This window comes from Nannospalax galili, unplaced genomic scaffold, assembly GCF_000622305.1.
Source record: "Nannospalax galili isolate Female #2095 unplaced genomic scaffold, S.galili_v1.0 scaffold467, whole genome shotgun sequence".
In the NCBI taxonomy this organism is placed as follows: Eukaryota; Metazoa; Chordata; class Mammalia; order Rodentia; family Spalacidae; genus Nannospalax; species Nannospalax galili.
In genome coordinates, this window is record NW_008357490.1 from 361,309 (window position 1) to 375,571 (window position 14,263).

A 14,263-nucleotide genomic window follows, 5' to 3' on the forward strand; every position below is an offset into this window, starting at 1 on the left:
GCTAACAACAGTCTGTAACTCCAGTCCCAGGGGATCCGACAGCCTCTTTTGACCTCCATTGGCATTTCACGACACGGGTGCATTTACCTACATGCAGGCAATACACGCATACACATAAAATAAAAATAATAAATTTTTTTTAAAGTTTTTAAAAAAAATACAAAACACAGCAATTTCAGACCAGGTGTACTGGTGTTGGTTTGTGCCTGTAATCTAGGCACTCAGCAGTCTGAGGTTGGAAGCTCCTGAGTTCAAGGCAAGCCCATGCTAGACAGCAAGATCTTGACTTAAAAAAATAAAAAGCCTCAGCAAGTCAAAAAAAACAACAACAACAACAACCCCCCCCCCAAAAAAAACCCAATAGTTTTTTACTGAAGTGCATTTTTAGGATATCTTTAAAGCATCATGAGTGTCTTGAAGGTTTACGGCCTGCACCTGTAATCCCAGCACTTGGGAGGCTGAAGAAGAGGATTGCTGTGAGTGCAAGACCAGCATCAACTATATATATTAGACTATAGAACCTAAACTGCATCATGAGACCCTGTCTCAAAAGAAAAAAAAAGAGGGAAAAGTCTTGTTTCTATTGTAGTGGTGATTAGGACATACACTTTAATTTTTTTTCCAAACTCATATTGTATATATTTGTTTTCTAGAGGTTTTTCTGTTTTGTTTTTGACTTTTGAGATGTTCTCCTTGTGTATATAGCCCAGGCTAGCCTGGAAGTATGTTTCCCCTCGAGGATGCATCATCAGGCTTGGCTTGTGTTTTCTAGAGTTTTGATGGAACAGGTTATTTTTGGGTTATTTGATACTGGTTTAGGTTGGTGATGCTCGAATACTAAATCAAACTAAGTTACTTGAATACATCCTTGTCAGACTGACAGGAACTGAATCCAAACAAGCAAAGTTGTTCTCTTACTTTGGCCATCACTCTTCCTGCCCTCCTTCTGAAACGGGGTGCTAACACATCAACAAGAAAAGTGGGCTCTGCTCTGCTTTCTGTCTGAGTTAAAATGCATAATACTGAACAAGTTGCAGTTCCTCAACCTGGACCCTTTACCCATAGGATTAAGGAACAAGAGAAGTGAGCATGTCCTCAAGGCTGTTTCACTGAGGGATACAGAGTGTTTTGTCATTGCTTTGAGCACAGACCCCATTCTTTTATTTAAAATCTTTGAATTACTGATCAGGTACTATTAAGAAATACCTAGCTGGGTATAGTGCACATACCTTAAATCCCAGAACTTGGGAGGTAGAAGCAAGCGGTCTCTGTGAGTTAAAGGCCAGCCTGGTCTAATAGTGAGTTCCAGGCCAGCTAGGGCTACTTAAGTGAGACCCTGTTTCAAATTAAAAAGAAGTATGTACTGCCTACTAGTCATTATAAACTGTCAAGTAGAAAATACTGCATTTGGGAGCAGAAATAAATAAAACCTGAACAGACTGGTGCATGCCTATAATCCCACACTCAGGAGGCAGAGGCAGGAAAATCTCTGAGAAATGGATGTCAGCCTGGTCAGCATAGTGAGTTCCAGGCCATCTGGGGCTACAGGGAGACCCTGTCTTAAACAACAACAAAACCCAAAACCAAAATAATCCCCCCCAAACTGTATTCAATGGAGAATTATACAGAAAAGGCAACATTTTTATTTAACTTACCACCACTAAAAATTTATGGGTGAAGGAGATAGTTTTCTCTCTTGAACATAAACTATGTTCATTATATATTCCCACACAAATGTAGACTTCTTCCTGGGTCCTCTTAAAAAGGAATAAACATCCACAGCCTTGTGTCTTTGGGTCCTTCTCTCTTTTTTTCACTTGCTGGTGGCAGTCTTTTGTTTCCCACAGGGCCAAGAAGCTAAAATTAGTTCCCTCTCCTCCCAACTTTTGTTCCATTCCTTTAGTTTTGAAAGAGCAAGGCCATGCATGTGTGCACGTGTGCTGCATGCGTGCACATGTGCCTGCACCTCCATTTCTAGCCTGCTGTGAACTTTTATCTTTTGGATCTACTAAAATGTGTCTGTTCCTTTTTAATAACTTCCTAGAACAACTGCTAAAGTTTTGAGCACCAGCCTGGCCGAAATATCACTGCTCACTCAGCTAATGGCAATATGGAGTGCAAAGTTTGAATGAGCGGTGCACGTGCACCAATGACTGGTTTGCTTTCATTTTTAATTGATTTAGGTCCCTTATTCTATGTAAACCACTAAGGGAAGATACATCCACACTGATGGTGGAAACAGTAAACTATACAAGCACTAGAGCATGGGCCGACAAGCCAGGCAGCTTGGGAACTAAGCTACACATACACTGCTCCTGCCTTACCTGAATGTATTTCACAGTGGGGAACCCCAGCAGGGGTAGTGCAGACTGATCATACGTCCTTTTATCCACGTACCCCCTTCAGCTGCAGCCTTTGCACTCCGCTTCCATTCCTCATGTTCCTGACTCCCAGGAGTGTGCATTGTCTTCACTTAGTTCTTGTATATCCTTTTAATTGAAAGGTTTTAGGGTTAGAGTTCTTTTTAAAAAATTGAGAACTTAATTTTTAAATTCATTTTTATTTTAAGTTTATGAGTGTTTCACCTGCATGTATGTAAGTGTGCCACATGCATGCCATGCCTGTGGAGGCCAGAACATGGTGTTGGATCCCCTGGAACTGGAATTATGGATGGTTGTTAGCCACCATGGGGGTGCTGGGAACTGAACCCTAGGTCTTCTGCAAGAGCGGCAAGTGCTTTTAACCACTGAGCTATCTCTCCAGTCCTAGGACTAGAGTGCTTTGAAAATGAAAACAAACAGGAGGAAAGAGAAAGGGTTCACAGGCCCGTTTCCAGCTTCTTGTCTCCTTCCACAGGCAGCCCATGCTTTGTTGTTCATTTTTTACATTGAGGTGTTATATTGAGTTTCCCTCCTCACTTATTGTAGGTGATGTCATGATCTTACATCTCAGGAAAACATGGCACTGTTCAGTGACAATGGCATGGAGGGAACTTTAGTCTCTATGGACTCTTCAGTCTTTGTTCTGAGGATTAAGTGCTCTTAGCTTCGCAGCCCAGGCCTCTCTACAGTGACCTTTTGCTACGCCTGTCTGTAGTCACACTCTCCTTTCTCCTTTTTAATTTTAATTTCATTTTACTTTCAGAATATGTCTCCTATAGGAAGAGTCATTCATCTCAAAAGTCTTGCTCTTGTCACTTCTTATCTTTTGTGAGATTTAAAATTTATCGCAACAAAGTAAAATTTTAGGAAACTTGAAGTGGAGAAGAAAATACTAACAATAGTTTATTTTTATACAGTCCATTACAATGCTAAGGAAGAAAATTATTCATTTTACTGGCACTGATCAGAGAAAACAAGCCAACGCGGCATTCCTCATCGGGTGTTATATGGTGAGTTCTTCATTTGTTGTGAAGTGGAGGTGTGCACAGCCATTGGCTTGACACTCAGGGCTGTAAGTTAGAAAGCACATTTTCTTAAGGTACTGTCTTGCTTTGTTTCCAGAGGGAATGTGTTTGCTTTTTAAAAATTAGCCAGCTCACAGAGACTTGTGCTCATGTGGGGGCACAGAGGACACGTGGAAGCTCCCTGTCCACTCAGTTTTGCTGGAGTCTAGAAGTTCTCTTTTTTAAAAAAGTATTAAATTTTTTTGACTGATTACTATGAAAAAGTTGGTATGTTTCAGCCTTTTTTTTTTTTTTCATTTGTTCTTGCCTTTCCAGTGCCTTGAGTTGCAGTGTTAGGTCATTTATTTGGGCTCTTTCTAATTTTTCTTTTTTTTTTGGTCTTTTTGAAGCACGGTCTCCCTGTGGCCCCAGCTGTCCTGGAACTCACTATGTAGACCAGGCTGGCCTTGAACTCACAGAGATCCACCTGCCTCTGCTTCCCCAGTGCTGGGACTACAGGCGTGAGCCACCATGCCCAGCTGTTTCAGCCTTTAAGGTTGGCAAATAATGCCACCAAAGCTGCTTTTATTAATTCATGATCCATTTAGAGAGTTGTAAAATCATTTTGCTGGGGGCCCAATGTAGATTTTAAAATTTTTACATTGATGAGAGAGAGAGAGAGAGAGAGAGAGAGATTGCTTGCATGTTTGTACCCTGGCTCTTGTGTGGAGGTCAGAGGACAACTTCAAGTTAGTTCTCTCCTTCTACTATGTGGGTCCTGGGGATCCATCTTAGGTCATTAGCCTTGGTTGCAAGCACTTTGATCTGCTGAGCCATTTGGTCAGTCCACTAAGTAGATATTTTAAGCACAAAGTTATTTATTTATTTATTTATATATCTGTGTGTGTACCTGTGTGCCCAAGGAGGTCAGAATTGGGCCTTGGGTCTGGAGTTACAGGTGTTTTGGAGATAACACTCCCCTCCCACTTGTTACATGGGTGCTGGGATCCAAACTCTGGTCCTCATGATTGTGCAGCAAGCACTCTTCACCACTATGCCCCCAGCGCTGATGTAAAATCCCATGAGGTAAAAGTGCTTTGTAATTTGGTTATAGGCAGTTTTTTTAAATCCTCCACCTCATTTCCATTGTTACCAAAAGATATAGCAAGACTATGGCTATAGGAATGGGTAACCGGCTGTACAGTTTGCATGCACTAGCAGAAGGCATGCTTTTGAATAGCCAGTCTTTGTATAAATTATGAGTTTTATTTATTGGCAAATTATGAGGGAAAATCCTTGTTGGTTTATTTTTACAGTGCTGAGGATGAAACCTAGTTCCTCACACATGCTAGGCAAATACTGTCCTACTGAACTATACCCTTGCTGTAGACGTTTAGATTTTCAAATAGATTGTTATCTTGCTCTTCGTGGGTCATCTGCTCAAGCCTTTAAGCCTCCTGAGTCAGCCTAGAGTTCTAGAGTTAGAGCCCTATGTGTTCAATGATGATGAAGCTAGCTAGGTAACATCTCCAGCCAATGGGGAAGGGCCATTTGCCAATGGCTCTTCACCTCCCTCCCCCACACCATATGTCTGAGTGTATGAGCACATACATGTGGATGCAACACAAAGCAATAGGATTGACTTTAGAGCTCTTTAGATCAATGCTTTCTTATTCCTGTTTGTGACCTCCACCCCAGAGCCTTTCGCATGCTTGGTGTCACTCTACACTGAGCTATATCCCTAGCCCATGCCTTAGGCTACCTCACACTCCTTTCAAATTATTTCCTGGTTTACAGTTTGATAATATGGAATTTACAAAGATTTGGTCAAACATTGGTGGAACTCATTGAAATTACACCTGAAAATCTTACCTCTTCTTTAATATTTAGGGTGTCTTATTAACAGTTATGAAGGCCTTTTCTGTTTGTTTGTTTTCTTTTCCTGATTATGTTTCATCAGAGTAGTTGAGAGAATGTTTCTAAGAAAACTTTGTTTTATTATCCTCATCCTGAAGGTATGAGATACTGGAGGTGGAGTGTGTCTATTGGAATCTGAACTCCTCGGCTGGGCTGTTTGTTTTTCTCTCTCTCGCTATTTCTTACACTAGCAGCAAATCCTTAAAAAAAAAGGAAAAAAAATAGGTCTAGGCTGAAGAGATGGTCCAGCAGTTAAGAGCACTTGCTGCTTTTGCAGAGAACCCAAGTTTGATTCCTAGCACCCATATCAGGTAGCTCACAACCATCTGTAACTCCAGCTCTAGGGTATACAACACCCTCTTTTGGTCTCTGAGGGGACCTGCATACATGTGTATACACACACACAGAAGCCCACACACGCAGAGGAACATACCTGTACATAATTAAAAATAAACCTCTTTTTATAAAAAAGGCTTGAGTCAGATCCTAAGAAAGAAAGAGGATGGAAAAGTGGATGCTTAGTTTTTTAAAAATTTATTTATTTTTATTTTATGTGTACAAGTGTTTTGCCTACATGTATGTAAATATACCCATGTGTGCAGTGCCTGTGGTGGCCAAAAGAGGATGTTGGATCCCCTGGAACTGGAGTTAGGGATGGTTGTTGGCCACCATGTAGGTGCTGGGAACCTAACCCAGGTCCTCTGCAAGAGCAGCCAGCATTTTGTTTTTAAATTTTTACTTATTTCAAACATGCCACAGCACATATATGGAGGTCAGAGAACAACTTGTTAGGTCTTTTTCTTTTACCATGTAGGCCCTGGGGGTTGAAGTCAGTTGTAAGCCTTGGTGGCCAAGTGCCTTTATCTGCTGAGCCGTCTCACTGGTGCTTCAGCTAGGACTTTTGGTCCAATTGCTTGGCCAGTCAACTGAGAAGAGGGATCTTACTTTTACAGAGCAAAGAGATATGAGCCAGAATTCATGGGGTTCATGAGACATTAATGGCCACCCTGAAGAACTGGGCCATTGTGTCACAGAAAAACTTCCAAGACTTTTACGAGGTCTTGCCTGTATATTATCCAAGAGAAAGTTTGCATGGCCAGGGATGATTCTACCCCAGGGACAGGGCCCAAAACAGATTGGTTCACTCAGGCTGCCCCTGGGTTGGCCCCTTGTCCATGGTCAGATAAAGCTCTGATGGTGGAGTTGTGAGGAAGTGGTGGCAGTGACTTCAGCATGGAGAACCCCTCAGAAGGTGGCCAAGGGCATGGTGGGCTCTCAGTGTTAAAATCAGAAGGAGAATACTGGATAATTTGATAAATAATGAGTCTTCTTGCTGTTTTTATTTGTGGTTCTGGGGATTAAACAGAGGGCCTCTGGCATATTAAGCACGTGTTCTACTATCAAGCTATACCCCTAGCCCATGGCTGGTGTTTGTCAACAACTACTGAGAAAGATAACCTCTTGTATTTATAGACAATGTCTTGACATATTTGTTTCTGATTTGGTATGCCTTTGACGTTGTTAGTGGTTGTATTTTGGCACACAAAAAAGCTTAGTTTTTTTTTTCCATAGTGTATTTAGATTTATAATTACGTCCAGAGTTTTACTCTTGTATGTCAGTGCTGATATCATGATTAGGAATGTGCCAGGGAGAGCTGCATTGATTTGGATATTCACAGAGTTTATTGCTCTGCTCAGATCACAGCCAATTTGTGGGAGGATTGGAGCATATGGCCAGGACAGGTGCTAAAGGGGGAACTTGAATGTGTACAATGCCTAGAGGGGAAGCAAGAGAAAGACTTCCAGGAAAGTAAATTTTTTAATAATAGAAAAGTGTGGGTATACAATATAGACACCTCAGAATATGAAACATCAAAGTAAGCGATGCTTCTTTTGTTTGAAGTTGATTAAAGCCTCTGGTTAAAGGCTTGTAGAGATGAGGGTTAATTTTCTATAAATTGAACTTCAGTCTCAATAACTTTTTGTGGAGTTTTTAAAGTTTGGCAATAGTAAAGCTTTCTAGTGATCTATTCAAATCAGTAATAGTTAAAACAAAGCCAAAAATCATCCAGGACTGGGGTTATAACCCAGTGGTTAGTTGAATACTTGTCTAGCATGCAAGGGGGCCTGAGTTCCATCCCCAGCACTGTAGGGGAAAAAAAGCCAACCACAACTAACAAAAACAAAGGGAAACAAAACAAAGAGGGGCTAGGAAGATGGAACAGTGGGTAAGAGTGCTTGCTATGCAAGCATGAGGACCTGAGTTCAAATCTCTAGTGCCCACGTAAAAATTAGATATGGCTGCATGTGCCTATAACCCTAGCATTAGGAGTAGAGACCAGCGGATTCCAGGCGCTCACTGACCAGCCAGTTTCGTCCAGTGAGCTTCTGGTTCAGTGAGAGACCAAGAGGGTAAGGTGGATAGCAAGAGGGGAGGATGCCTGATGTCTTCCTCTGGCCTCCGTATGTATGTGCACAGGTGCTTGCACCCACATACTGGATTCGGTACTATCAGATCCCTTCAATGTATGGTTTTGTCCTTGTGACTTAGAAGTATCCTGTGGATAAAACTTTGGCATTATTCATAAGCATAGTTTCCAATCAGTGAGGAGGCATAGGAGAAAAAGAAGAGAGATACTGAAACGTGGTCTTGCTGTCACCCAGGCTGGCTTCAGCTTCCTGAGTGCCCCCGTGGCCCAGCTTCATCCAGTGTTTCAAATAGTTAGTGGTGTGATGATGTTGTGGTCCACAGTGGACCACATTAATGGTAATGATCCCATCTGAGTCTATCACCTGATAATGTATGACATTAGCCCTTTGTGTATTTGCATCATGATGAAATCACCTAAGGATGCCCATAGAAGCCAGAATAGGGTATTAAAATCCCTTAGAACTGGAATTCTATAGGTGGTTGTTAGCTGTCATGTGGATGCCAGGAACTGAACCCAGGTCCTCAACAAGAGCCAGTACTTATAACTGCTGAGCCATCTCTCCAGCCCCAAGCCTTCTAACATTTTTCTCTGTGTAAAATAAATACAAAGTGTTCCAAGTGTAGACTACTTGACACAGCAGATTTCGACTCAGCTTGCAAACGTGCTCTCCTCCAGTGACTAATAAATTGTTTTGGAAGAGCTAATCGTGTTAACATCTAGGTTTCCTGATCAACATTTATCATTCTACTTTTTAAGGCAGTTCTAACAAGCCTTTAGAATGGCTTCCCTTGTAAACATGGATATGGAAAATTATGATCCTAATTAAATCCTGAGAATATATTAACTCAACCATCTGTGAATAGAATCCTCAGTTACGCTTGCCTCAGCAGTTAAGGTGAGAGCTCGGACTTATTTGGTTAGTTAATGATGAACTTATGGACCTGTGGCCTGTTTTTTAAAGGGATTTTATTTTTGGGACTCTTGAGTAATCAGTTAAAGTTGCTTCAGGGGAAGGGATGGTGAGGTAGGGGGAGGTTAAGACAGGCATCAAGAGGCTGCAGGTCAGATTCCAGTTCAACTACCAGTGCAGATGAGCTGCAGGAAAGAGGGTAGAGCCTGGTGGGATGGTCACAGGCTTTGTAAACAGCCTCCTGGCAAGCCCCTTCTTGGGTGTTGTGAAAGGCAGAGCAAACAGCAACCAGGCAACTGTAAACATTGCAGCCAGGCCCACAGGCAGAAACAGCATAGGGCTTTGGCTGCATTGTGGTCAAGCCAGCAGCTGCCCTAGGCTCAGGAGGCTGATTTCGTGTTCCACCCCAGTGAGCCTCCTAACATTGTGGGCACCCCAGGATGCTGGCCAGGGGCTATTAACTTCAGTCCTCTGACCATGTGTGATCCTTGGTTGCGGATCTGTTGATCTCGTCCTCGTTTCAGTCCTGCTTTTAAGTAGGATGGTTTCCTGTCTATAAATAAGGACTGAGTAGTAGCCCTCTTCCATCTCTAAGAAGCAGTGTGATTTTAGGTGAACAGTTAATGCCACCTCTTTGGAGAGGGGCAGCCTGAAGGTTTATGTAACTGGCAGAGTATTTTTAAGTGGTGTAGCCCTCCACTTCCATGTTTAAAAATTAGATCATAAGGCAGAGGATGTAGCCTAGTTGGTTAAATGCTTGCCTATCCTGCAGCAAGCCCTAGGTTTGATCTCTAGCATAGTATAAAGCCAGTTTGGTGGCACATGCCTGTAATCCTCAGCACTTGGAAGGTGGAGGAAGGAGGATCAAGAGTTAAAGATCATTCTTAACTGCATAGGGAGTTCAAGGCCAGCCTGGCCTACATAAGACCCAGTGTCTAAATAGAAATAGAGAGGGTGGAGAGATGGCTCAACAGTTAAGAACACTGGTTCCTCTTGTAGAGGACATGGGTTTGGGTCCCAACACCCACATGAAGACTAGCAACCATCTGTAACTCCAGTTCCAGGGGCTCCATCAGCCTCATCTGGCCTCTGTGGGCATCACATGTACATGATGGACTCACATAATTTCAGGCAAAACACTCGTGTAAAAATAAATAGCTAAATAAATAAATAAAATAGAACTTTTTAAAAAGATCTTACAAAAATCAAAATTTTTCAAAGGAAAAAAATCATGATTTTTGCTTTAAAAAAACATTTTGCTGGGTGTGGTGGCACATTCCTTTAATCCCAGCATTTGGGAGGCAGAGGCAGGCAGATCTCTGTAAGTTCAAGGCCAGCCTGATCTGCATAGTGGGGCTACAGGAAGACCCTGTCTCAAAAAAAAAGTCCAGACAAATAAATAAACAAAAAAATCTATTTATTATTATTATTTTTTAATGTGCAAGTGTATTGCCTGCATATATGTAAGTGCACCTATGTTGTGCAGTGCCCGCAGAGGTCAGAAGAGGGTGTCAGATCCCCTGGAACTGGAGTTAAAGATGGTGGTTAACCACCATGTGGGTGCTGGGAGTAGCCAGTGCTCTTAGCTGCTGAACCATCCCTCCAGGCCAACTTTTGCTTTTAAAAAAAGATTTATTTTTATTTTGTGAGTGTTTTGCCTACATGCATGTAATTGCACCATGTGTATGCAATGCCCATGGAGGCCAGAAGAGGGCCTCGAAGCAGTTATAGACAGTTGTGAGTTGCCATGTGGGTGCTGGGAACCGAACCTGGATCCTCAGCAAGAGCAGCCAGTGCTTTTAACTGCTGAGCCATCTCTTCAGCCCCTTTGCTTCACTTTTAAAAATTTCACCACCACTCAAAAGCAGTATATCTTGTGTACTCTTGCATCCAGGGCCATTTTTATTAACTGGGCCTGGTAGAGAGACATCTGCTACTCTGGACCTGTAGTTCCCTTTTGTCTAAATTGAGGATCTTTATGTCAGCCTATAATGTGTATATAAATAAACGTAATTTGAAAAGCTAAAGCTATTGACAGGGAAGGTCAGCTGATAGGTTTTGTTTATTTTGAAGATAGATAGAACTATGTAGCTCAGGCTGACCTGGGCCTCTCAGTCTTCCCAGCCCAGTTTCCTAGTGCTGCGAACACAAACCTGTGCTCCTATCTATTATCTTTAAAAAGTGAGTTAGAGGATGGGGAGATGGCTTGGTCAGTGAAGGACTTGAGGATCTGAGTTCAATTTCTAGGACCCATGTAAAAATGCTCAGTTGGTGATGCATACCTCTAATTCCAGTGCTGAAGCTTTGGAGATAGGCAGGCCACTAATCACCAGGCTGGCCCAACTGGTGATCTTCAAGCCAGTGAGAGATCCTATCTCAAAGGAGGTGGATGGCTTTCCTGAGGACGCGTGAAGTTATCCCATAGCCTCCCCAACACATATACACATACATCTACACACACATGTTCACATACCTATAAAAAGAAACTAAGAATTAGGAAATGTCTTTTTTTTTTTTTTTTTGCCAATACTGTATAGGAACCGTGAGAGTGGTTTTACTTATTTATGGAGCAAAATTGTTTATTATATTAATTCTTCATTTTAGCAATTGAATATGAATTTGTATTGATTTCATGTACATTTTGTGTTCATTTGGAGAGTGTGTCTTTTTTTTTAAGCTCAGTTAAAATCTTGGCATAGGAACCACTGTCATCTGGCTGACATGTGAAAATAGTTATGGATGTTTTTAAACTCCATAAACATTGTGACACTTCTGCATAAAGAATATTTGCAAATAGTTTACTGGTTTCTCTGACTGCTGCATTTGTTGTTGGGATCTAAACGCCTTTTGTTGTTCTTCACTCTGGCGTGGTGACTGATGTGGTGTTTCTGTTTTGAAGCTGTATCAGAACCTTTCCTAAGTGTGCAGCTGAAGCTCCAAAATGTGTGTAAGAACAGAAATAAGAAACACATGCTGTGGAGCTTTCATTGCTCAATGCCTGGCTTGTTAGAATTAAAACTGTACATGACAGAGTTGGGGTACTTTTCCTTAGTCAGTGCATCCTTCCATCACCAAGGACCATCTCCCAATAATCCAGGGTCACAAGTTCTCATAGTGCCCAAACTTATAGAGACTTTAAAAACAAAAGTAATAAATTCTGGAAATGTCTTCCATGTTTTGTTTTGACTTTACCAGAGACAGAGTCTCACTCTGTTACCCAAGCTGGCCTTAAACTACTAGGCTTAAGTCATCCTCCTGTCCCAGCTCCCAAGCAACTGGAACTACAGTCACACACACACCACCACCTCCACCACCACCACCACCACCACCACCACCACCACCACCACGCTTGGCTGGCCATGACTTCACTGGTTGCAAAACTATCTTGTGGAGCTGGAGAGCTGGCTCAGTGGTTAAGAACACTAGTTGCTCCTGCAGAGAATCAGGGTTCAGTTCCCAACACTCACTTGGTTGCTAAGGATCTTCTGTAATTTCAGTTCCAGGGGATCCAGTGCCCTCTTCTGGCCTCCAGGGACACTGCACACACATACATATATGCAGGCAAAACACTCATACACACAAAATAAAAAAATCTTTTTTAAAAAGATTTATACTATGAACTTAAAAACCCTGACTTCTTAAATGTTTTCTATACTTCCTGATTCTTTTTTTTTTTTTTTACTTCTTGATTCTTTACATTTATTTAGTGTGTTTGTGTGCATGTGCCTGTATATGTGTGTGGGTGCATATGTGGCATGGCATGTGTGTGGAGATCAGAGGACAACTCTTGGGAGTCACTTCTCTTCTTGAGAGTCCTGGGGTTCAAACTTAGGTTGCCAGGTTTGGTTGCAAGTACCTTTGCCCACTGAGCCATCTCACTGGCCCTACAATACTTAATTTTTCCTGTGAGATTTCTGTTTGCTTCTTCACACACATTCCTTTTCCTTGTGACTCAAGACAGGGCCTTACTAGTGGTACTGCATCTCTGCACTGCTGATATAATTTTGCTGGTTTTTTTTTTTGTTTGTTTGTTTGTTTATCTACTTTTACAGACTGAGTTATTTCTTACTGCTGACTGTACTACTATACAGTTATCTATTGCTGCCTATCAAGTTACCCTGGCCAATGATTTAAAACAACAATGTTCTCTTTGCTTACTTTCTTTGTTTTGAGACGGGGTCTCATGTGGCCTAGGCTGGCCTCCAACTCATGATGTAGCCATGGATGATCTTGAACTTCTGATCCTCTGCCTTTGCCTCCCAAGTGCTGAGATTACACACGTACACCTCTATGCTTTGTTTTATGTGGTGCTAGAGAGGGGATCCAGGGCTTCATGCATGCTAGGCAAGCACTCTGCCAACTGAGCTACATCCCCAGCAAGTATTCTTGTAAATGTTTCCTTGGGGTAGGAGTTGGGAGTGGCTTCCCTTGTGCGGGTCAAGTTCTAGATCCCTTGGGGTGTAATTATCTGGAGGGTCTTCTCCTCTTATTACTGGCAGGAGGCCTCAGCTTCTCACTCACCCTTTCAATTCTGGAATACACTACAGTGCACCTATTGGCCCCCATCGTTGTGAGCAGGGACAGGAGGTTGGTGGAAATACACAGAGCTGCAGTTCTCTGGGGCTGTTTTAGAAGCTGCCTGTCACAGTGTCTAATCTCAATCTTGATTATCATCTGTTGTTTCTTGGCTTCAAAATAGCATCATGAAATTAGAGTGGGTGTTTTTCGGTACATAGCTTCTGATATGAGTACCCTGAAAGAATTTGACAAATGCCTGTATCCAGATAGCCAAAGTGATAGATTATGAGATTGTATTGATTTAGAGTTTGCCAATCTGAGTATTTGTGTTAATATAGCAATCATTTAGTAGCATCCTTCCTAAGTACCAAATTGAGAATAGTTTTACTTGGTAAGGTCTTCTGGCTCAGAAGAGTAGATAGAAAAGCAAAACCTACTTGTTTTGCTTGTGGATTTTTTTTCAAAAACAATGTATTCATTTTTATTTTCTGTGTATGAGTGTTTTGCCTGCTGGTCTGTATGTGTGCCACCTGCATGCAGTACTAGTAGAGGGCATTACATTACCTGGAACTGGGGTTACAGGTGGTTGTAAGCTACCATGTGGGTGCTCTGAGAAGTGAACCCAGGTCCTCTGCAAGAGCCATCCTGCTGAGCCATCTCTCCAACCCCACTAGCAAATATTTGATGATTATGTACATAGATTTATTCTAAGTTTTCTTTCAGCTTATTTCACTGAGCCATGTCTATTTCTGTATAGTTATCCACAGCTGGATTTTAAAACTATAACTTAAAAAATATTATATTTTGCTTGGAGTGGTGGTGCATGCCTTAAATCCCAGCACTCGGGAGGCAGAAGCAGGCAGATCTCTGTGAGTTCAAGGCCAGCCTGGTCTAAATATCAAGTTCCAGAACAGCTGGGGCTACAGCGAGACCCTGCTTCAAAAAGACAGAAAAAAAAAAAAGGAGGAATCCATGTCCTTGCCTGGCCCAGAGTATTCTCTGTGGTTCAGTGAGACAGTTTCAACACATCATGTTTCTCTATTGAGATTTAAAGGGCTGAGCCTTTGGTCTGGGATGGCCAGTAGATTGGGCCTAACAAGT

General features: G+C 42.0%; 1 protein-coding gene across 1 annotated transcript in view; it reads left to right on the top strand.

Moving 5' to 3' along the window:
• Positions 1-14,263, top strand: part of Cdc14b (cell division cycle 14B) — a gene marked incomplete in the record, with an annotated part of 126,801 nt that overhangs the window by 52,114 nt on the left and 60,424 nt on the right. Inside the window, 1 exon segment of the mRNA XM_017794870.2 lies at positions 3,299-3,391. Within this exon segment, the coding sequence (XP_017650359.1) occupies positions 3,299-3,391 (93 nt within the window).